The 22,792-nt window shown below is 46.4% G+C and overlaps 1 protein-coding gene across 1 annotated transcript in view; it reads right to left on the bottom strand.

Moving 5' to 3' along the window:
* The window catches only part of KLHL2 (kelch like family member 2), a 513,313-nt gene that overhangs the window by 66,948 nt on the left and 423,573 nt on the right, over positions 1-22,792 (bottom strand). Inside the window, exons 10-11 of the mRNA XM_078677021.1 lie at positions 2,352-2,549; positions 1,683-1,784 (exon numbers count right to left, since the gene is read on the bottom strand). Coding sequence (XP_078533147.1) covers positions 1,683-1,784; positions 2,352-2,549 — 300 coding nt within the window. The remainder of the gene's footprint in view (positions 1-1,682; positions 1,785-2,351; positions 2,550-22,792) is intronic.

The following is a 22,792-nucleotide window of genomic DNA, read 5'->3' as shown; positions in this document are numbered from 1 at the left end:
AGTTTTTTTCCTACTCATTTTCAATATTTCTTTATTTTAACAGTTAGTTTCTTTCGAAAACCTTGAGGAATCTACACATATGACCCTTTGCTGAATTCAGAATTCTTCCTACGTTTTAGAAATCTATAGGTTGCCTGGATGGCCCATGCATTTAGTAGGTTGAGAGCACAAAAATAGGAAAAATATGCTACTTTATTAAAAAAGACCATACATTTGGTAAACAAAATGTTTTTTGCATTTATCTCTGCATGTTCCTGAAAGCTGGGAAGATAGTGACTTTAGCACAGAAAACCTTTTGTTGATTCCATTTTTAGGAGGAAAAAAACCAGACACTTTTTTGCATATTACTTTTTTCCTATTTCACCCAAAAAACTAAAAATTTATTTTACCTTCTTCCTTGGTCTCCATCAGGGGTTTCCAGAAACCCTGTGTACCTTAAGAATCCCCAGGATGTTGGAAAAAAACGCACATTTGGTATGGACACCTTATTTGGACAAAAGGTATGGGGCCTAAGTGTGAACCAACCCAAAAAGCCAACAAAGGGCTCAGCACTGGGTGGAAAAGCCCCAGCAGTTAAGGAGTTATTCAAGGGTCAGGTGTACTAATTTCAATAGCAGTTGCAAGCCTTCTGAGACCCTAAATAAGTTGGTGTGTAACCGCTAACCAGGTATTTCAGATATTCTAAACCCATTTTAGGAGCTGTCAAAGTTTTAACAACTGCTAAATGGGTATAAAGTTTACATCAATTCGGTATTTGGAAGGGGTATGTTTTGGGTGTCTGTTCCAAATACCAAATCGATACCCTATGTATCAATGGCATGCAACTATAATACTATTGATAAGTTACCAAAGGCTTGAGGACCTTCTACTGATCTGGTACCAGAGATATACTATTGTCCTCAGAAAGCAACAGCTTTTATCATCTGCTCCTGTTAGGTCCTCCTGGTGGGGCTTTGCTAGTCAAGGATGTTCGTGTGCCCCAGGTCCACTAGCAGTTTAAATGCTCTGGTGTGAAATGTTATTGACCCAACACACAGCCTATTGGCTTCTCAGAGACATCAGATTGTCATTTTGTCAGCTCTGACATTCATAGAGACCAGCTAGTAAGACTTACTCTGTCCCATCCACGGCGACTTCTCACAAGTGAAACGCACATACGCATGTCAATTGGACTGCATGGAATCCATACATTGGAGTGGCATGTGATAGTTACTCAGAGGCAGACAGGGGCCCAAACCTAGTAGCCTTTCAAAGGGGAGTCCAAAAGCGCCTCATTGGGAGCTAAACATAACTTTTCTAACCCTGTGTCTCAAGATGCTTGCAAATTACACAGGGAAACTAAGTTGCCATGCAGCCTTTTTAGGATCCAGAATGTATGAAATTGACAATGTTTCCTTTGCCCTGGCCAATGCTGAGTCGTCAACAGGGGGCGGGCTGTAAGGAGAATGCCTCCATCCGATGTGTAAAATGACATCACACCTGAAGGCTACCATTTCACCCTTTTAATCAAAAGGAAAGCAAAGCAGAAGAACTTTTTTTTTTTTACAATACAAGCTACATGTGGTTTTGTTGAAAGCCTCATTAGTAGCTTGAAAAGCGTTCTGTTGGTCACGAAAGGTTGCAATTTAATTATTTTAGCAACATAAATAATTACGTTATGGATAATAATTAGTCATACTTACCGCCAACGACACCGACTCCAACACTGCTTCTCCTGGTGTTCATTGGAGCGACATGAAACCATTCATTGGCCTTGGCATTGTAGACTTCAACAGTTGCCAAACCTGAAAAATAAAATGTATGTTAAGTGTCAGTTCTTTATACCGGTACAATAAAGCCTTGTCTTTTTTTTATTTTCTTACGATTACATATTTATTCCGATTAAGCATCCTGTAGAGCACCCAGGTCAATTTTTCCAGAACTCATGGGACAAAAATCTTGGCTTAGCCTTTGCCTGTGAATGCTTGAGACCCCAACAATCAGTCAGTCTTTTATATATAATAATTACACGTCTGTAAGCTGCTTGCTTGCTTAATAACTTAGGAACAAAAATACCAACATCATTTGCGTACTGTACTGTTCTTGATTAGGGGAACAACAAAGCATTATTGGAAGAGGTGGATCATGGAAATGCTAGAAATTCTACTACTTCTAGAACTAAGGGGTGGAGCAATTTTTGGGAAGTATTTCCTCAATCCATTTTCATTAATGTTTTTTGGAATGTCCAGCTAAATTCGGACAAATTACAAAATCTAAAATTAATGTACATACCACAAACCCTGCTGGCCCTGTTATCAGTTCTTCCCTGTAGTACGTAAATATGCAACCAGGAACAGAATATACACAATTACCTGAACTTCCATCAAACCCCCCCACTGCATAGAGGAGTCCATTCATCACCGCCGCGCCCAGGGTGCTTCTTCTGTCCTGCATGTTAGCAACGTTTGTCCACTGGTCCTTCACCGGATCATAGGCATCCACTGTGCGAACTCTCAATGAGCCATTGAAGCCGCCCACTGCATAGACTGCGCCATGGAGGTACACCACACCTGCAAGATGAGTGACAGCATTTGCATCTCTCTGAACATGATATCACCCAGTATCCCCTGCATCCCCGTTTTTTAACATTGAGACAATAAATTTCAGACTTTTCGCATGTTACCTAAACTTGTTTAGTCAGTTAATAATTACCAACACATTTAGTCGCCCCAATGACATTTCTGTAAGCCTACAGAAACTCTAAATGTGAAATACATGGTTTGCATGGGATACACTTAGGGGTCGCCAGGACTTGCCGCTTAGTCCTCCCCGGCTGTGATTTTTGTATTCCTAATCTCAGGACTCATGAAGTCAGCACCAAGTACAGAATGCTCCAGGTTTAGTTTCATTAGTTTCCACTCTTTACCCTTCCCATAGTCTGCTGGCAGCACATAAGAGACAGTAAAGAGGCAAAGGGCGGAGAGGATCAATACCGTGATGTCATCGGGGGATGTCAAAGAATGTGGGATGTCAGTTCTACTGGCATGTTGATAAAGCAACGTCTGTGGGTGCAAGTGGAGTGCGGGGAGGCAAAGGGATGATGGCCAAACATGCACCGAGAGTTAGATGCTGTCTATCAGGTGACAGGATAAATCCTCTCACATATGGGTTATCATGGGGACAACAGGCATACCTAGAATGAATCAATGGTTGTGAGAGTAGTAATAGATGGAATCCGATGAGAAAGATTTACTGTGATTTGCAAAAGGTCTAGGGGTGCTAACTCTGTAACTTTTATCTAATGTCTATGTTCCAGCTATGTTTTATAACAGCTTTTTGTAGCATCTTTCTCTTCTTTCAGTCCTTTTCTATCAAATCACAAGCTCCAAAGGCTAATCTGCATTCAGCATCTACATGTGCTGCACACTAGACTGCCTGCTATGGCTCTCTGCCTCTGAGAAAGAAAAAGTGCACCATGAGGAATAAAAACTGTGACATTTTTAATGGGTTCATTGAATGTGGCAACATTTTATTTTCAGACGAACGAGGTTATAATCAGTCATGCAAGAAAAGCTTATTTTGCCATGTTTTGTACACATGCACATTTTCAACAAGGAGGCAGAAGCTACAACTTCTCAGGAACACTCTAATTGGTGATGTGTTCCCAGATATATGCAAAAGAAACAATTGGTGTAGTGAGCACGGGACCCACGTCTGGGCATACCCTTCCCACTTAAGGCGGTTCGGGCTAGACTGTTCCAATTGGGCGCAGGGTCAAGGCTGATTTGCATATGGCTGGGTCCAAATTGGAATGGCATGGTGAGCAAAAAAAAGCTGAATTTAGGCCCAGATCTCTGTACTGGGGTGAATGTATGACATTGTTCTGCATTCTGTCCATCAATTGTTCCTTTTGCATTTGTCCCCCCGAGTGGGATGGGTATGCCCAGACGTGGGTCTCATGCTCTTCATGCCACTGGAGTCAAGCTATCCTGGCTGATGAGGGCTGAAAGCCCGAAACCGGTCCTAGGATGTATGTTTCCAGTCCAGGGAGGACCTGGCCTGGCAGTTCGGGCTGGACTGTTCCCATTGGGCGTAGGGTCAAGACTGATTTGCATATTGCTGGGTCCAAACTAGAATGGCATGGTGAGAAAAAAATGATTGATTTAGGCCCAGATCTCAGTACTGGGGTGAATGTATGACATTGTTCTGCATTCTGTCCATCAATTGTTCTTTTTGCATGTGTTCCCAGATAGGCATGTGACTGAACACTATCTGTAATTCCACTCTAACGTTTATGAGTCCCTGATGAGGTTAGAACTAAATGCAATGACCATTCCTTTGCATATGTTCTTTACCAGTAGCCAGGCGTCTCAAACATATGGGTTAGGCATGTTTTTTCTAACTTGAAAAATAGTGTGTATTTGGAAAATAAAGAAAACTGAACATCACGGTAAACCTCCCTAAAAGTTCTGCATTGGCGTCTTAAGCAAGTTGCTTATTCTAAATTATTCTTCATACATACTGAACATTGTATGAATAACTGATGTTAACAATATAGTCAATCACATCACAACCTCACTCTGCAGGTATGCTGATAGCTCTAGATGTGGCAAGCATGTATAGCTATGTGTGAAACTGATATAAGGAGGGGATGATTACAAGCTTGAACCATTCAGCTCCTGAATTCCTCGTCTCCCATTCTGCCTCTCATAAATGATATGGGGTGGGCAGAACCCACGGAATTTGACTCCATTGAGTTACATTAAAACTCCGCAAGAATCTACGGGAGTTCCGCAAACAGGTGGAAATAGGCAGCTTGTGCTGTTTGCGCTGTGATTTAGCTGTTAGCGTGTTCACCCCGAAAAACGTGCACTAATGACACCAGGGGATGCCCCAGAGGGCACAGCTACTCAAGTCAATTTTGCTGCAGCTCGAGTACATTTTCTACTCAAACTACAGCCTTCTGACCGTGAACGGCCGTGACCGCCCACGTTAGAAAAATCTCACCAGATGTTCTCATAGCGGCCGAAATCGCATTAGGAGATGCCAAATCTCACTCACGCTCGCCAACTAACTGTTCTGTAGACACACATGGGAAAAAATTCCACCACATGGCGATTGATGAAATTTACCAGGAACTCCGTGTTACAAGAGTAAGGCAAAGTCGACAAAATTCTGTCAATTCTGCGGCAGGAACTAAATATTCCGGCCACCCCTAAATATTATCACATATTTATTAAGGCCTTTTAGACTACACTACTTTTCAGTTTTGCAGCTAATTGCCTGGCTCAGTTACATTTTGTACTAACTGCTAAGGGATTTATTTCATGTTTCTTGTCTTTAAGTGTAGCTAAAAGAGTGTCCAGGCTTGGCAGCGAATTACAGTCTCGAGTACTCAAATACTTATACTTTTAAGAAGGCTTTATCTTGGATATTTGTTCGATTGATGACACATTGGTGATGTTCCAGATCTTGTGATGATCTTCCTATGGTCCTTACCATGCTCTATCTTCTGAAGGAAATTGTTTCCTTCAGGCTACAAAGCTCATACAGTTTCAGGCACCTGATCTCCCAGGTCATATAGAATTCTCAAGCTTATGACACCAGAGCTAGAAGATTTCAGAGCTCCTACAGGCCAGTACATATGATAGCAACACTGAACTTAACTTGCCAAAATCTTACAGGTACAGGCATCAGTCAACAAACGTACCATGTGGTGTACAAAGATCTCATATGGTAAGGTATCAGTCAAAAATATGGCTATCCATTAATAATGAACGTACAGGGCCGGTCTTTAAACAGCATATAAATTAGTCAGACAACTCAAGATAAATGGCATTACAATGATCTAGCCAAGCCAATATGAATGTGTTTAAGATAAACAAATGTATGACGGTATTCCGCATGCATTTAGCACGTATGCCTTCTGAACACCGTCACTAGTACGAACGCGTCTTTAGCACGCATTTGTTCACCACCCAAGTCATTATAACGACTTGCCTTAGAGGGGCTGGATTTTTGAATATTTTATTTACTATTCCAACTCCAATCTGCGCAACAGTAGGGAAGGTGGTGGACTTTAAATCCAACACCACTCTACCAATGCGCTCCCCTAAGGCAAGTCGCGGTCAAGACGCGTATGTTCTATTGCTGGCGCTGTGAAAGCACAGCGTGGTTCCGGCTTCATCCTAAAAGACTTTTCCCAAGATAAACACCTTGTGTGAAAAAGAGAACAGATACAGAATTCTCTTCAATGTTCGAAAAAGAAAGGAACAATTGAAGACCATAGATTTAACCTCCTAGCAACAAGTCAAAGCCAAACCCAATTTAACCACTAGATTGTTCACACAGGATAGGTTTTGGGCTCAATGAGGTAGGCTAAAATGGAAGATTCAGAATAGGTTTATACATCCAATGTTCAACATGTGATAGCCAAGAGAAGGCTTTTTTTGCAGTGCCACTCAAATTGTTTGAAATCTTTAAAACGATCTGGGTGTAGTGGCATACAAAAAAAATGTTAACCCTTGTGACTGAATTGACTCCACCAGTGGAGCCATCAACGATTGAATAGTAGGGAGGACAAAATTGATCGCTGTGGGAACCCTGCAGCTAATTGTGCAAACTGTTGAAGAGTGAGCACCCTTTGTTATTTGGAGTGGCCTGTCAGATAGAAAAGTACAAAATGAATCCCAAGCATGGCCCTCGATACCAAAATCATCAGCAGATCTAAAAGAGTCTGATGGTTCACAGCACTGAAGGTTGCTGACAGGTTTAACAGTATCATTGCTTCAGGAATGTTCCCATTTACACACCCCGTTAAATCATGGAATGCAAAGACCACAACCATTTCAGTGCTGCCCCCAGAATGGAACCCTTTTTGAAGGTAGTACAGTAAGTGTTTTTCCACAAAAAAGGCTGTCTGATAAAAACTGCAGTTTCCAACAGCTTTGACAGATAAGGCAGTTGTAAAATCCACAATAGTTTGACAAATTTTTGGGGTCTAATGGTGGTTTCTTTAACAGCAGAAGCAGCTTTGGGACTTTTAGGAAATACTTTGCACAATAAAGAAGCACTGGTGATGGGCCTAGCAGAGATTACATCAAACTGTAACAGCACTTTGAACATTCATGTTTAAGAAGATTTTCATCAGCTAATGGAGGTAATTTGTTGCAGTTGACCACAAGTGTCAATTTTTTAACCAGGAAACTGAGGAGTCTGATAAGAGATGTTATACACATTGTAGAACATCTGGTTATATACCTGGGGTTACAGAGAACTAGCATGCCCATACCTGCCAATTGCACTTTCTGCAATTGGCAATCTTCTTCTCCAGCGTGCATTGCTGCTGTCTCTCATGAACCTGCTAGACATCCTCAACTCCCTCACAAGCACTGCCTATGAACATGATGTCTTTCCCTCATCCTTCATCAACGCCCTCTCTGGAGAAGCTTGCCTACTCCTCCTCATCATCGACATCACTTCCCTCACTCAAACACCTTACCAGAAGCTCTCAAGGCAGGCCAAATTGTACTATTCCTGAAAAAAACAACCATAAACCCAATGGCCTCTTCATTTACCAGTCCATCATCCAACTCCCCTTCATCAGGAAAATTATTGAAAAAGCAGTCTACCCACAGCTTCAAAATCAGATTAGTGCCAGCCTACCAATCTGGCTTGAGATCATGCTCCAGCACAGAAACATACATTACAAATAATGGCAAAATGTCCTCCTGACCACCAGCAAAGTTGACTGCTGCCTCTTGATATTGCTACAGCTCTTAGATACCTTTCGGCACAATACCACCCTCATGCACATGCAGAAGTCTTGGACTAGAGTCATTGGCAACATCCTTCACTGGATCTTCTTTAACGTACCCAACCACCACCAGTTCATTCACATGGGAACCTCCAGGTCCCAGAAGATCACTATCGCATACGGAGTCCCCCTGGGCTCCATCTTATCCTGTAATCTTCCACCTTTACAAAGAGCTCTTGGGGCTCTAATCACCAAACATATCAAAATTCACCAATATGCAAACAACACACAACTCTACTTGAAAGTCTCCTCCACTCCAAGCAATCAACAACTCTTACACGTGCTGCACCTCATTAAGACCTGAATGTCAAGCACCTTTGTGAAATACAACCCCCTGTCCCTACATCCTCAAGAGAGACTTTCTTCTATTGGCCAAGAAGAACAAGCAACTACTAATCCACCAACATTAACTTGGATGGATTTGAAGCCCAAGTTAAACTTAATTCCTTTCCAATCGGATTCACCCTAACCACCAAACTCTGGCCCAAGTAACACACTTATCATAAATACTAAGGGAACCTGGTACAAGTTCTTGAAGAAAGTGAAACAATTCCTCCCAGAAAGTAGCTTCAGAACTGTTGTTCAAAGCCTCGTACTGTTGTACCTGGATGGTTGTAAAGCTGTACTCCATGACCCCCTAGAAATCCACACAGGGTCAAATTAGTCATCCTCATGTAGCAACATGTCTTATAAAGAGCCTCGAGAAATATGACCACATCACCCCCGACTCTGATGGAACGCCACTGGCTCCTTTTGCCGGATGGTACAATCTTCAAAACCAGCTACATCATCAATAAAAGCCATCACTCATGATGTTCATAGAATACATCTGTGAGCTGTGCATGCCAATGGTACAACTTGGTATCCCAACTAGTAGATCTGAACATCACAATGATAACCATCAAGGAGCAGAATATGTAATAACTGTAAACTATAATAATGATTACTTGAAAATCAAATATATGTTTAAATCAAATCTATAGGAGCAAGGAAAGACGAGAAAGTGTAAAAAATGCAACATACCTTCTCCATTTATGCACCCAAGATCTGTACCAACATCCCTGGACTATCATTACCTCCTCCAACGCTACTCTAATTCATGAAAGAGCTTAATACACACCACTTCAAAGTACACTACAGTACGGCAAAGTAACAGTCCACCCTCCCTCTGAGTACCCAGATTCCCCTACAAACACTAATTTACTACATCATTGCTTTGTCCACTAACAGTGCTCTGCTGCCTTTGGTAGATTTGTGCAATACCTATACAACGTACATACATGCTCACCTACAAATGCAAAGGGTTATAACTGGACGCACAGCTGTTTGTATGGTATTTTTGATTTTGTAGGGTGCTCCAGAGTATCGCCTTCTGACTGGAGGCGTAAATAATATGAGGGGGTAGCACTCTCAATGTTGAGAAGTGTCCTCCGGGCTCCTCAGATGTCCTTACATGAAGGTTTCTTACAGAATTGAGTGTAAAGATAATAGTAGAGTTCAAACGATAATAATGTTCAAATATTTAATCAGATATTTTTTCCATACATCTCGTTGTAATCACAAGTATATATTGCATGATGTCATCATAATTCAGTAAGTGCACTCAAACATTCCAATGCATTTCGGCATTACAATCATGCCTTTGTCAGGGAACAAGTTCTGTTGACAAAAAGGAAACAATAATGGTCTAAGTATTGAATAAAGGGGTGAGTTGCATGTGCTAACATGGTGAAGTGTTCGTGTTATAAAAGATTGGGGTCAGTGAACGTGTAATTCAGAACGAAAGCGAGTGAAGTGCTCCTAACGTGCCTATTAAATATCATAGAGAAATACACAAGTAGCGGGTTGTTGCGGTCCAATTACCCTACTAAGATAGATGGCAGTCTCGGGGACAAGACGCGCTGCGCGGCGAGTGTTCATTAAAAAAGTTCAGAGTGAAGGATGTTATTCGGCGCAATGCTTATAATCAGCAGTTGCCTTAAGTAACCAAAACGCTTTCGTTCTGAATTACACGTTCACTGACCCCAATCTTTTATAACACGAACACTTCACCATGTTAGCACATGCAACTCACCCCTTTATTCAATACTTAGACCATTATTGTTTCCTTTTTGTCAACAGAACTTGTTCCCTGACGAAGGCATGATTGTAATGCCGAAATGCATTGGAATGTTTGAGTGCACTTACTGAATTATGATGACATCATGCAATATATACTTGTGATTACAACGAGATGTATGGAAAAAATATCTGATTAAATATTTGAACATTATTATCGTATGAACTCTACTATTATCTTTATACTCAATTCTGTAAGAAACCTTCATGTAAGGACATCTGAGGAGCCCGGAGGACACTTCTCAACATTGAGAGTGCTACCCCCTCACCTACAAATGCACCCATGGTCCATGATTTTAGTATTGGGACCATGGGAATCAATTTCTATGCACAGAGTCAGCAGTCCTGAAAAAAAGCATACTGACTATCAACACATTTGGAGGCATTTAAACTTTAAAAACTACATTTCATCCGCATTTAAAGGTTTATTTAGGTATGGCATGATGTTAGATGGCATCAGATTAAACTTTACAGTGGTGTTCTTAGTAAACTCAACATTTAAAAAATTAACTCAGTCAGAAGTGTGAAATTTAGGTGCGGTGACCCGTCATGACTAGCAAAGAGATCAGGGCTTCCTCTACAGTAGCAGTGTTAGACTTTTTGACATTTTAAAAGACATTGAGCTCTTTATTGGCTGATAGTTCAGGTAGCCTTCCACCGCATTGGAAAATGGAATATCTATTATTATTTCCTGAGGGCAGATCAGTTGCTCCTCTGGAAAACATCTGGATTTTAGCACCATGCCTGGCTGTGCTGACTAGGAGATTGCATGGCCATCCGCTTCTCAGTAAATCTCTAGAGTGCTGGCTGGGGAGGCTGAGAAGTCCATCCAAAACAACATAGTGTGAGAGTTCTGCAGCCATATCCCTGGAGAGATTAACAGCCTGATTCATCAAGCTAAATTGCGCCCGCAATCGCTGCGAAAATGCAATTGCGGGCGCAATGTCGGTAATCGGCATTCATCATTAAATCGCAAACACAAAATAGCGAATACGCAATAATATTCGCAGAATCCCGGTAGGAGAGCATTAGCGAATCGGAAAATGCGACAATCCACGGATTATGCGAAATAAATTGCGGTTTCGCTATACAATCGCAATCGGTATTCATGAAATACCGCAAATAGAGAAAAACCCAAAAATCGCTGTTTGCGCGGCGCAAATTAAGGACAACTCAAAGCAGGTGGTAACCATAAAAGCCATGGAATTTTTTTTTTCAAAAACAGTTGGCCAATCAGTAACAGGTTCAGGCCTGACCAATCACACATAAGGACAATCAGCAGCTGCATTAGGAGTTCCACAATGCCAGGAATGTGCATGGTCGTCAGGCGCCGAAGGCTACAGCGAGCAGCACGGAGGAGAGGCCAGATCCAGGAGAGGATATTCCGCCAGCGGGTCACCTTGCTGGGCCAAACAAGAGAGCAGATATATGCAAAATACAGGCTGAATGGGGAAATGATAATCCAGCTCATACACGACCTTGACCCCCTGATGCAGCACCCAACAAGGCGTACCAATGCGGTGCCTACAAATGTGCAGGTATTGTGTAGCCTGCACCTCCTGGCCTCTGGGAGCTTCCAGGGGATAGTAGCGGCTGCTGGGGGGATATCCCAGCCCACCATGTCACGCTGCCTCAAGACTTTTGTTGACGCTATGCTTACCCAGCTACACCGATACATAAAATTTCCCACCAGCCAACAGGAATTGGACTTGACCAAGCTACAATTCTACAATGTAGCACATTTTCCACATGTACTCGGATGCATAGACTGTACCCACGTCGCCATCTGCCCACCAGCTGCCACGGAGTATATGTTCCGCAATCGGAAGTCCTACCACTCCCTCAACATACAGATGGTCTGCAATGCCAAGACTTACATCACTGACATTGTGGCCCAGTACCCAGGGAGTACCCATGACTCCTATATATTCCGGCACAGCGGCCTCCACACACGACTGGCCAGGGGAGACTTTGGGGAAGGACACCTACTTGGTAAGTACACTTTGTCGACAATGTCACATTGCTATGAAGTAGCAGTGCAGCACAGGCACTCACCCTCTGCTCCTCTCATTCAGGTGACAGTGGCTACGCCCTCCGTGATTACCTCCTCACCCCATACCTCAACCCTGCTACACCCCAGCAACGGCGCTACAATGTTGCGCACATTCGGACAAGGAACTGCATAGAAAGGACATTTGGGTTGCTCAAAAGCAGGTTCCGCATACTGCACAAGACAGGTGGGGCCATGTATTACAGTCCTGCAATGTGCTGCCGCATTGTGGCTGTCTGCGCAATACTTCATAACATTGCAACCAAGCGCCGGATACCTGTCGACATATCTGGCAGTGAATCTGAAGGGGACGACCGGCCACCTGCTCATGCGCGCCATGCACACGGGGAGAATCCTGCTGAAGGCCACAGACGTCGCAACCACATCACACTGAACAGTTTCTGATGCACCCTCTACCCTCACCTCACAAATCACAAATGCATGCAGAAATCAATAATGACACTACGCCAATGTGTGCTGCTAAAATAAATATAATTGTTTCATTCACAATAATGGTACCACTTTAAATGTTGTCTTTGCTAACAGTATTTCAGCATACTGCTGTGTGAAAGGACAGGGCAGGCTTATACTCAGCCTGTGCCTGTAAGAGTCATAGAAAGTCATGTGCGCCTCCTGCGCGTACCACCCAAACGCCTCTGTGGCTCATCCTCATCCATGGCACGTGCAGCTGCTGTGGGCCTGGTGCTGCGCCTGAGTGCCCCTACGTGTGAGGCAGAGTGGCTGCTCAAACTAGATGTCCCCTCACTGGCATCATCACCCCCAACAGTGGCAGGTAGAGCAGGACGGTGTAGTGCTGTCACGGCACTGGTCAGGTGCTCAAGGACCCTGGCCACATCCTCGCAGCACTGGATGAGCTGCTGCTGCTGCGCAAGGGACCGCCGCGACAACTGTGCTGTGGCATTGCTTACGATATAATTGGACCTGGTGTAGGCGGTCAGCCGGGTCAATAGCTGCCGGTGGCGGCGGCGTGCTGCGTTGCGCTGCGATGTATTTGCAGCAGTGCTGGCCACCATGGCTGCAGTCATGCGGGCCATACCCTCCCCCACACCTGCCATGGCTGCAGTCATGCTGGCCATTCCCTCCCCCACACCTTCCATGGCTGCCGTCATGCGGTCCATCCGGTCCCCCACTCCGGCAACATTGCGCCCAATGTTGTACAGCTTTAGCTGTATGGCACCTTGCTGCCGTGCTTGCAGCTGACGTATACGGAGCATGCGTCTTTCCACGCTCACTCTCACCAGCTCCGGTCCATTCCCCCTCCTGCTGCTAGGTGCATTGGTCTGCAGGCGAGGCGTGCCACGCCTGCTCTGCTGGCCTGACACAGTGGGTGGTCGCTGTGTTGCCGCTGTCGCAGGCCCTGATGTTGAAGCACCAGCTGCTGGTGGTGTCACGGCAGGCGTTGTTGGTGCGGCAGGGGCTGGAGGCACCCTGGTGGTGGACCTGGCTGCGGAAGTATTTGCTGGGGCAGGGGCTGGTGGCACACTGGTGGTGGACCTGGCTGCGGAAGTATTTGCTGCGCCAGACGCAGGAGGCACCCTGGTGGTGGACCTGGCTGCAGAAGTATTTGCTGCGCCAGACGCAGGAGGCACACTGGTGGTGGACCTGGCTGCGGAAGTATTTGCTGCGCCAGACGCAGGAGGCACACTAGTGGTGGACCTGGCTGCGGGAGTAGTTGCTGGGGCAGGGGCTGGTGGCTGTGTATGTGGCGGCACCTCCTCCTCATCCGGTGCCTCCTCATCTATTTGCAGCCTCTCGCTGTCGCTGCTGTCTGCACCACCTGTGAGGGGAAGTGGACGTTCATTAGTTGCATGTATCTGTCACACGTGCAGTTGCTACATGCATGCTGGGTGACATTCCCTGACTGGCTATGGCTTTGCGTACTTTGGAACCTGTCTGGCTGCATTGTGGTAAATCTACATTGTGGCCACACTACATGTCCCACAATGCTTCAGGGCATTACCTGATGTGGAACGATGGCATGACTATGGAACAATATGGGAGGCTAATTGGTCATGGACATTCATAGGGGACAGGGTCACAGTCGCATGCCACTTACCTCGGGTGTCTTGGGTGGTGCGGGATGAGTCCATATGAGTCACTCCGATGACCGCCTCTGTCTCCAGGGTGTTCTCTACTTGTCCTCCATGGGGGTGTTTGGAGGGACTGTAGGTTCTCCCCCTCCTGTGCCCGATGATTCTCCAAGGCGCTCAGCCACCCTCTCTTTGGCAAGACCTCGGAGGTCGTACCAGCGTTTTTTCAGTTCGTCCAGTGACCTGTCGGCCACACCCACGGAGTTCACCGTGGACGCTATACCCTGCCAGATCCTGCGTTTTTCCTGTTCTGCCACCCTCCTAGAGTCCTTCCCAAACAGCTTGGAGTGGTTGGCCACCACCCCTTCTATTAAATGCTCCAGCTCCTGCTCGGAGAATTTTAACTTTCTCTTCCGCCCTGTGGTGTTGCTGGGCCCAGGAACAGCCTCCTCAGACATTGCTGCACTGTACTTGCTGAGTAGTTTCCTGACAGATTTGCTGGAGCTCTCCCAGTTGCTGACTCGAGGTCTGCCTCACTGTGGTGTATGGGGGTGGGCCCTGGCTGCTTCCTGGTTGTGATGTCATCGCTGTGCTCGACATGCGACTTCCCGTTTTCCCGATCTCGCGCTAATTGAGGTACCGCTATTGACGATCTCGCTATTAGAGAATTCGCAATTCCGACACGGATGTTGCCGGAAATAGGGTTTTTTATGCGATTTTCGATAGTCGCAACCGGTATTTGCGGCCGCGTGCGATTCGCTTTATTTTCTCTAAATTATTCATGAATTCCGTTTTGCGTGTCCTTGATAGCGAGTCGCTATTATTCGCTATTAGGGCCACGCAAAACGTCCCGTTGATGAATCAGGCTGCAAGTGCCCAAATATTGATGTAAAAAATGTGCATCACAAAACTCAGGGGAGGGCAGTACATCACCATGTACAAGAACCTCAAGGCCAAGAGTGAGGAGTTTACAAGAGTCTTACAACAATAGTACCAGTAGATTAGCAAACACAGGCACACAAAAAACTGCCCTTGTAGAGGTGTAGAGGCCCTTGTGCCGCATGCAGAGCAAAATCAGCGTTTGGTGTGGTGAACAAAATCCAGGATTGGGAAGGAGAAAATCAAGGCACACTACTAAAATTTCCACCAATGAGGTTTCAATATAATTGTTTACCACCAGTGTTACAGCACATCTTTGAAAAACAGCAAACATTTAAATAATACAAAAATAAATTAGGTTCTTTTGAAAACCATCAAAACAATCAATAAAGCTGCCCCTTTAAGACTAAGACAAATGTTTTAATGGAAATCCTACAGCCTAGACTGGTAAAATCTGAGCTCTTACTTCCATATAATAAAGCCCTCATAGATACTCTAGCAGTTACCTAGTCTAAACCATTTTCTTGTCCCCTGTGAACAAGCAGGTGATGGAAGTCAGAGTTGCACCTGGTGGCCTGGATTGTCTTATCAAGCACCCCACTACAGACTGCTTTGTTGTAAAGGCCTCAACCAGAAGGTGAACCCTAACTAAATTCCAACCAATCCCCCGGACAGATGACGCCTTTACATACATATGCTTTCCTCTGCCAGCTTGGCACTGTGATCCAAAATTGCAGATTGCCTGTTGGGTCAATACACACGTCTTTGGCAAATGACCAGCAAGATCCTGTCAGCAGTCCCAGAGGATCTTAGAATCCCTCTCTAGCTTAGACAATACATAAAAGGCAGGACAAGGCCAAGTATGATATCTGTGCCAATCTGCACAGTTTGCATTGGAAGGGTAGTTGGTACCAGTACTGTCCTTTATAAACATGCCTGGATAAGGTTGAGTAGGTTTTCTGGCACTGTACAGGCATTATTAATGGACAAGCACCTTGATTGATCTTTCTTCTTTGAGAAAAATGTGGACTCCGCTTTGGAGTGGTTCAAAGGCAGTACAACTACAGCACATTCCTCTGGGTTATTGACTCCTACTAAAAAACTTCTACATCAGCTCAGGAAAATTCCAAAGAGCTGGCATATATAGGCAGAGACAGCCTTTGCAGCAAGTGATGTAGCAGAAATCCAAGTCCTTTTGGGGCCTTGGACATGAACAAACTGATACACAACATACAGCTCCTCTTTCTCTGCTATAACATCCACCAAACCACTTTTGTTGGCCCTTAGTGGTGCATGTCCACCTGGTGGGAGGTTAGATCCTTCATTTCTTCCCAACTAGTGATCCATCATGTCTGACAGATGGGTCTAACAAATTATACAAGCAGGTCACATCCTACCTTTTCTCTCCCCCCACCCAATATCACTACCAGTCCAGAACGAATATCAGCAGAACATCTGTCGATACTGCTACAGGAGGTATGCCAGTTGCTTGCCAAGGATGTCATGTAGAGGATACCAGATTCAGAAAAAGGGGGTTGTTACTCTTGTGTTTTTCTCCTTCCGAAAAAGGATAGGGGTCACAGGCCTATCTTGGACCTCTGCACCCTGTACCTCTTCTTGTGGATGGACAAATTCAAAATGCTCACATTGGTGCAGATCCAATCTCCTGAGGTCCCGGGAGACGGGATTATGTCCTAGGGCTTTTAGGATGCATATCTTCATATAGCCGTCATCAGTGCCACAGACATTATCTGCGTTGAAGGTATCCTAGGAGTATTTCCAGTTCGTTATGCTCCCCTTTAGACTTATCAGCACCCCTCAGGTGTTCCTGAAAGTGATGGCGATAGTTGCAGCCCATCAGCAGAAGTCGGACGTTCTTGTACTCCAGTACCTAGGTGACTGGCTGCTGAAAGCAGGCACCACCGCAGTCAGTCGTGGACCACCTTGGAACTATGGCAGAACTTTCTACAGTGTTAAACTTCACCATAGCCAAGCTAAAGGCCCTTCTGAATCCCTCACAGAGGCTTCTTTTCAATGGGGAGAGCCTGGATGAGGTGAAATTTAGTGTTTTTTCCCTACAGCAATGTGTCTAGGTCATTAGGGCTATGATCTCGATGTTTCAGCCTCAATCCTGGCTCCATGTAAAAGTGGCTGGCTCTGCGGTTTCTTGGACTCTTTGCTCTGCGCATCCTCTTTGCCAAACACAACAGGTGGCACATGCAAACCCTACAGTGGCACCTGAAATTCCAGTGGGCTCAGCATCAAGGTCGCCTGCCTGACACCATTCAGAGTAGACTACTCAAGATCTGTAGTGCTGGCTGACCAATCACACTTTACCCTGTGGCCGGCCACTTGTCCTTCCCCACCGAGCTGAGGGTGGTGACAGACGCATCACTGCTTGGTTGGGGGTCACCTAGGGAAAGTGGGAATGAGAGGACTGTGGTCTTCAGTAGAGGGCTGGTTCTACAACAACCTACTGGAGCTACGAGCCATTCATGGCCACTGCCACTGGCTGGTGGTGTTTCTTACAGACATCACCGTTGCCATGTGATACTGCAACAAACAGTGCAGAGTGGGGTCCTGGAATCTCTGCCAGGAGGGCTTCCACCTCTGATGGTGTCTCGAGCACCTGGGAATCTTTCTGGTCACCAGTCACCTAGCAGAGTCGTTGAATTTCAGTTCAGATGAACTGAGCACACATCATATGGTGTCTGCAATCCCCTTGCTCACTTGGCCTCTGGATTCAAGATAGCCTGGCTGATGAGGATTATGAATCCGAAACCGGTCCCAGGATGCTTGTTTCCGGTCCAGAGAAGACATGGCTTGGCAGTTCCGGCTGGACTGTTCCCATGAGGCACAGGGTCAGACTGATTTGCATATAGCCATGTCCGAACTGGGGTGGCTGAGTGGGCTAAAGAATGGTGATGGATTAAACCCAGATCAGTTGACTGGGGGTGAGTGTTTGATTTGCTCAAACGCTCCGTCCATCATCCCCTTTTGTATCGCTTTATTCGCCCTAAGTGTGGCAGGGTATGCTCAGACGTGAGTCCCTTGCTCACTTGGCCACTGGATTCAAGATAGCCTGGCTGATGAGGATTATGAATCCGAAACCGGTCCCAGGATGCTTCTTTCCGGTCCAGGGAAGACATGGCTTGGCAGTTCGGGCTGGACTGTTCCCATGAGGCACAGGGTCAGACTGATTTGCATATAGCCATGTCTGAACTGGGGTGGCTGAGTGGGCTAAAGAATGGTGATGGATTAAACCCAGATCAGTTGACTGGGGGTGAGTTTTTGATTTGCTCAAACGCTCCGTCCATCATCCCCTTTTGTATCGCGCTGCAATCCCAATGTGGCACAAGGCATGTCCAACCAGTGGGGAACTCAGGTGAAACATTTTTTTCACCATTGAGAACGTGCAGTGTCAAGGAATTCACAATTTGGAGTTTCAGCAAGAACACTCGTTGTGAGAATCATTTCGGCTGGAATGGAACAATGGACTCCTATAAGACTACTGTTGGACTTGGCCCTTTTGGCAGGTTCACCCCTGAAATTTTTGCCTTTTAATGTGCCTTGATGGTAGTGATTTTAGGCTCCTGCGCACTTTAGTACTGTGGCCCAGTATAAAGTGTGTGCGCTCTCTGAGTGCGTGTGGTGAGATTGGTCTGCCCTCCCATAGGAATGCATGGGGGATATGAGTGTCCATGGTAATTCCTGATGTGAGAGGAGTGCAGGGACGAGTTTGGTATGTGCAGACTCGTGAAACTAAATGCTGCCCGGTGGTGTGCGCATATTTATTGTGACTTGGCATTTCTTTGTGCAGTGTCTGCCTGCCTGATGTGAATTGTATGTCTGGCTTGTGATTGACAGGGGCTGGCTGGCGTGCTTGGCACCAGGAGCCAGGATGGGTCTGCCCGGTGGTGAATAGGGAGATCTGCAAGTAGATGGGAGGAAGGAGTTGCACCTGGGATCTGAATAGGGCTGGGCCTCCCCTCCACAATGCTGGCTCCACCTCCTGTGGTGCGTCTGATGTCCCTGGCCTATCCTGTGAATAGAGGAGAGGAGCTGAGCAAAACAAAATGCTCAAGTGCTCCTGAACCAGTTGTATCTGGTTCTCTCCTAGCCCTGTGCTGTGTCACAAAGGGTAAATGGTGAATAAAAGAAGGGTCTGTGACCCCAGGTAAATGTTCTCTTCTTGAATCCTGACAGAGGGGGGCTTGCTGCTGGTGGGGTCCAGGAGGGACCGCCATGGGGGCTGTCTCCTTGCTGGAGTGCCCTGTGTGCTGGCCCCTGGGCCCTACATTGCCCCCTTGATGCCACAGGACTTCCTGGACCTTGTTCCCTTCAGTCTTGATTTTTCCAAGGTTTGATATTGCCTTAGAGTCTGGGGGCTGAGCAGCGCTGCCCTGCAGCCCTTGCCGAGGGAATCCCCCTCGTAGAGATTCCCCCCTCCTTGGGGGCTTTTGCGGGTGCCCACCCCGCTCATTTCACTTTTATTGTGCGCAGGTGCCCACCCTGCGTCTTCTTTTTGTTTTATAATGATTATTGGAGCCTTTTGCGGGTGCCCACCCCGCTGAGGTATTCTATTTTCGAGAGTGCCTACCCCTCGTTGGAGGGATCACCGCCGCAGCCCGCTGCAAAACAGGAAGTCAGGTGGGACTTCTGATTTCGAAGGGAAGTCCCGCGCCCGCCTGAGCGGCGCTCTCATGGTTGAGGGAGAGCCCCGCAGGCGCCACCAAGTGCAGCTCGAAGGCGGAGGGGGCGCGAGGTACATTGCCGGTGCCTGCCCCCACCGCGGGCGAAGTGAAGAGATCGCCGCCGGAGTCTCCCCAGCGAGGGAGAAGCCCAGAGTCCCCCGCCCAGAGAGCCGGTGAGTGCATGACGGCTGGAAGGAGGGGGGGTGGCAGAGACACCCGGTCAGAGCTGCCCCGTTTGTGCAGCGGGCCGCTCCAACGCTTTGGCCATTATTTTCAGAGCCTGAATGGCTCCACTGATGGCCACCTTTGTTTCAAGGGCCCCGTGCGGGTCCTGAGGTCCCGTGTTCCCTGGAGCCAGCGCGCTCCAACATTCAGCCTCATTTGTTTTAGAGCCCAGATGACTCCATCCCTCCCATGGTTGTTCCAGAGCCTAGATGGCTCCCACAATTGGCCAAACTTGTTTACCCGGGCCCTGAGGGGCCCATGCTTTATTGTTCAAGGGCAGGTTCTTTCCCTTGAGGGGCCTCATTATTTAAGGAGCCAGTGTGCTCCCTGGGGCATAGGTGCTTTCAGAGCCAGATGGCTCCACCGTGTGGCGCATTTGCTCCTGAGGGCCAGTGAGAGCCCATGCCGCATTTTAACTTTTACAGCTGTGCAGCAATTAGTGCAAGCTGCGTTGTTTAGGCGCAATTCTTGAGAGAGTCCCTGAGAGGGACAGAAGTGGCACCAAGGTGCCAGGCCTTCTCCGGCTGCGCAGCACTTAGTGCCAGCTGCTACGTTTAGGCCTTCCTTTGAGATTCCCAGCTGCCCAGCAAGTAGTGGGCAGCTGCAGCGTTTAGGTTTTGCGCTGTGGCGCACCCTTGGCCTTTGCTGCCTAGGCAGCAGCCCTGACTCTGTGGACATAGGGTATTTGAGCCCCCTATTTTGAGGTGGCCAGTTGGCCAGGGGGATTGTTACATTTATGGGGCGCCAGGCCCTAATGTGATTTATGCGCTAATATGATTTTGGTGCTAGGAAATGTATGGTGTATAGTATGTTTTACGCACCCTATTTGATACCTCTAAATATGGTTTATGATTATGAGGTTGTTTTGCGTATTATGGTTTGTGTTAGTGAAATTATACCTCACTGTGTGATTTACGCCCCTAATGTGAGTATACTTAGGAGGTTAGGGTCTAAGGTATTTAGACTTATGTGCTACTGTGCATAATGTAGTTTATGTCACAGACTGATAAAAAGTACAGTGATTATCAGTGTTCACTGGTTGTACGTTTTATGATCTATTTTACTTTTACCAAGTTCGCTTTGTGATGGTTCTGGCAGTGGTCCATGTGGCCCTATCAGGTGTACATAATCCCTTGTAAATATTGGCCAGTGCCAGTTGGCACAGTGTACAGTATGTGTTTACTATTCTAATGTGTTTTGAGAATACAAAGGCTATTTTGATATAACCTTGTGTGGAGTTCCTTTGGTAGGGTGCCTGGGATGTTGTTGCTGTTGTGTGCATGCGCAAATGCTTTACACATTGCCTCCGGGATAAGCCTGACTACTCGTGCCAAGCTACCAAGGGGGTGAGCAGGGGTTATCTTTGGCGTGTAAGTCCCTTGCCCTGACTAGAGTGGTGGTCTCTGCCTGGCTTTGGCGCAATCCTTAGCCAACCAGAGATCCCATTTCTTACAACTACCAGCCGCAACCTCTCCTGCCTCAAGTTCCGAGAAAGATCAAGAACGACTGGGCCCAGGTCATCCTGGTGGCTCTGGTATGGGCCATGAGAGTGTGGTACTCGGAGCTGTTGAGTATAACCATCTGTCCTTTGAGAGGACACCTGTGCCAGCAACAAAGTACAGGCCTTCAGTCGAATTTGCTCAACTAGCAACTTCATGCGTGGCGATTGAGAGGTGGCAAATAACGCTTTCGATCTGCCCCATATGTGGTAGAAGCCCTCCTTGCATTCAGGCGCCTCTCTACGAAATTCATCTAGAGGGAAGCTTGGACGTTTTTAACTTGGTGCTGCGTCCAGGACACTGACCCCATACAGGCGAAGCTGACGAATGTCCTTTTATTTGTTTTGTCTTTAGCCCAACGAGGCGTTGCAGTGGGAACTGTAAAAGGTTATTCTCAGGCCTTTCAGACCTTTTACATTTGCTGAATTAACCATCCCGGTTTAAATAACCAATTGTGATGAAGTTTATTAAAGTTTTCACACATATGTTCCCTCCCAAACTCTGTTTGATGCCACGGTGAGACCTTCATTTGGGCTTAACATTCCTCATGTGTACACTTTTCGAACTTATGCATAGTTGCTTGCTGTTTCTCCTAAGCGTTAAGGTTATTTTCCTCATTACAGCTATGTCAGATCATCGCATGATTGAACTGCAGGCATTGTCAGTGCAACCACTCTACCCCACGTTTTACCAGACGAGTTGGTGCTGAGGACTCGGGAGTCCTATTTACTTTCATCTTTGGACAATTGATCACTCTACTGCTGCTCCTTATTCCCCTTCACACTTCAAAAGAGGAGGGAAGGCTCAGTCAGTTGGATCCCAAAAGGACTTGCTTTTAAATTGATCGAAATAAGGACCATAGAGAAGACAATTAACTTTTTGTGTGAATCTCTGGAGCAAAGAAACAGACAGCTGCGCAAAAAGGGCCTTGTTGTGGTAGATGGTCCTCTACATTAAGACCTGCTAAGCACAGACCTAGAAGCAGCCCACGAAAGGCCTGAGAGCCCAGTCTACCAGAGCTAAGTCTGCTACCATCGTGTTGATGCATGAGGTACCTGTTCTTGATCCTGTCCTAGGATGTTTGATTCCGGTCCAGGGAAGACATGGCTTGGCAGTTCGGTCTGGACTGTTCCCATGAGGCACAGGGTCAAGACTGATTTGCATATGTTCATGTCTGAACTGGGGTGGTGAGCAAAATAACGATGGATTAAACCTAGATCTGTGACTGGGGGTGAATGTTTTGCCAATGTACAACATTCCGTCGATCATCTTGTGTGTTGTACCTGTTCTTGATACCTGCAAGGCTGAAACATAGATATCAGTGCATACATTCATGAACACTACAGCTTTGACAGCCAGGTCCTGGAAGGACCACGCAGTTCTGCAAGACTTTTTGGTCTGCGCCCTCTCCACAGACCCTCCAGCAGGTACTGGTTTGGTTTCTATTTTAAGGTGAGGAATCTGATGTTAGAAGTATCATT

Source organism: Lissotriton helveticus, chromosome 2_1 (genome assembly GCF_964261635.1).
Source record: "Lissotriton helveticus chromosome 2_1, aLisHel1.1, whole genome shotgun sequence".
Classification (NCBI taxonomy): Eukaryota; Metazoa; Chordata; class Amphibia; order Caudata; family Salamandridae; genus Lissotriton; species Lissotriton helveticus.
This window is presented reverse-complemented; position numbering and strand designations above follow the sequence as displayed.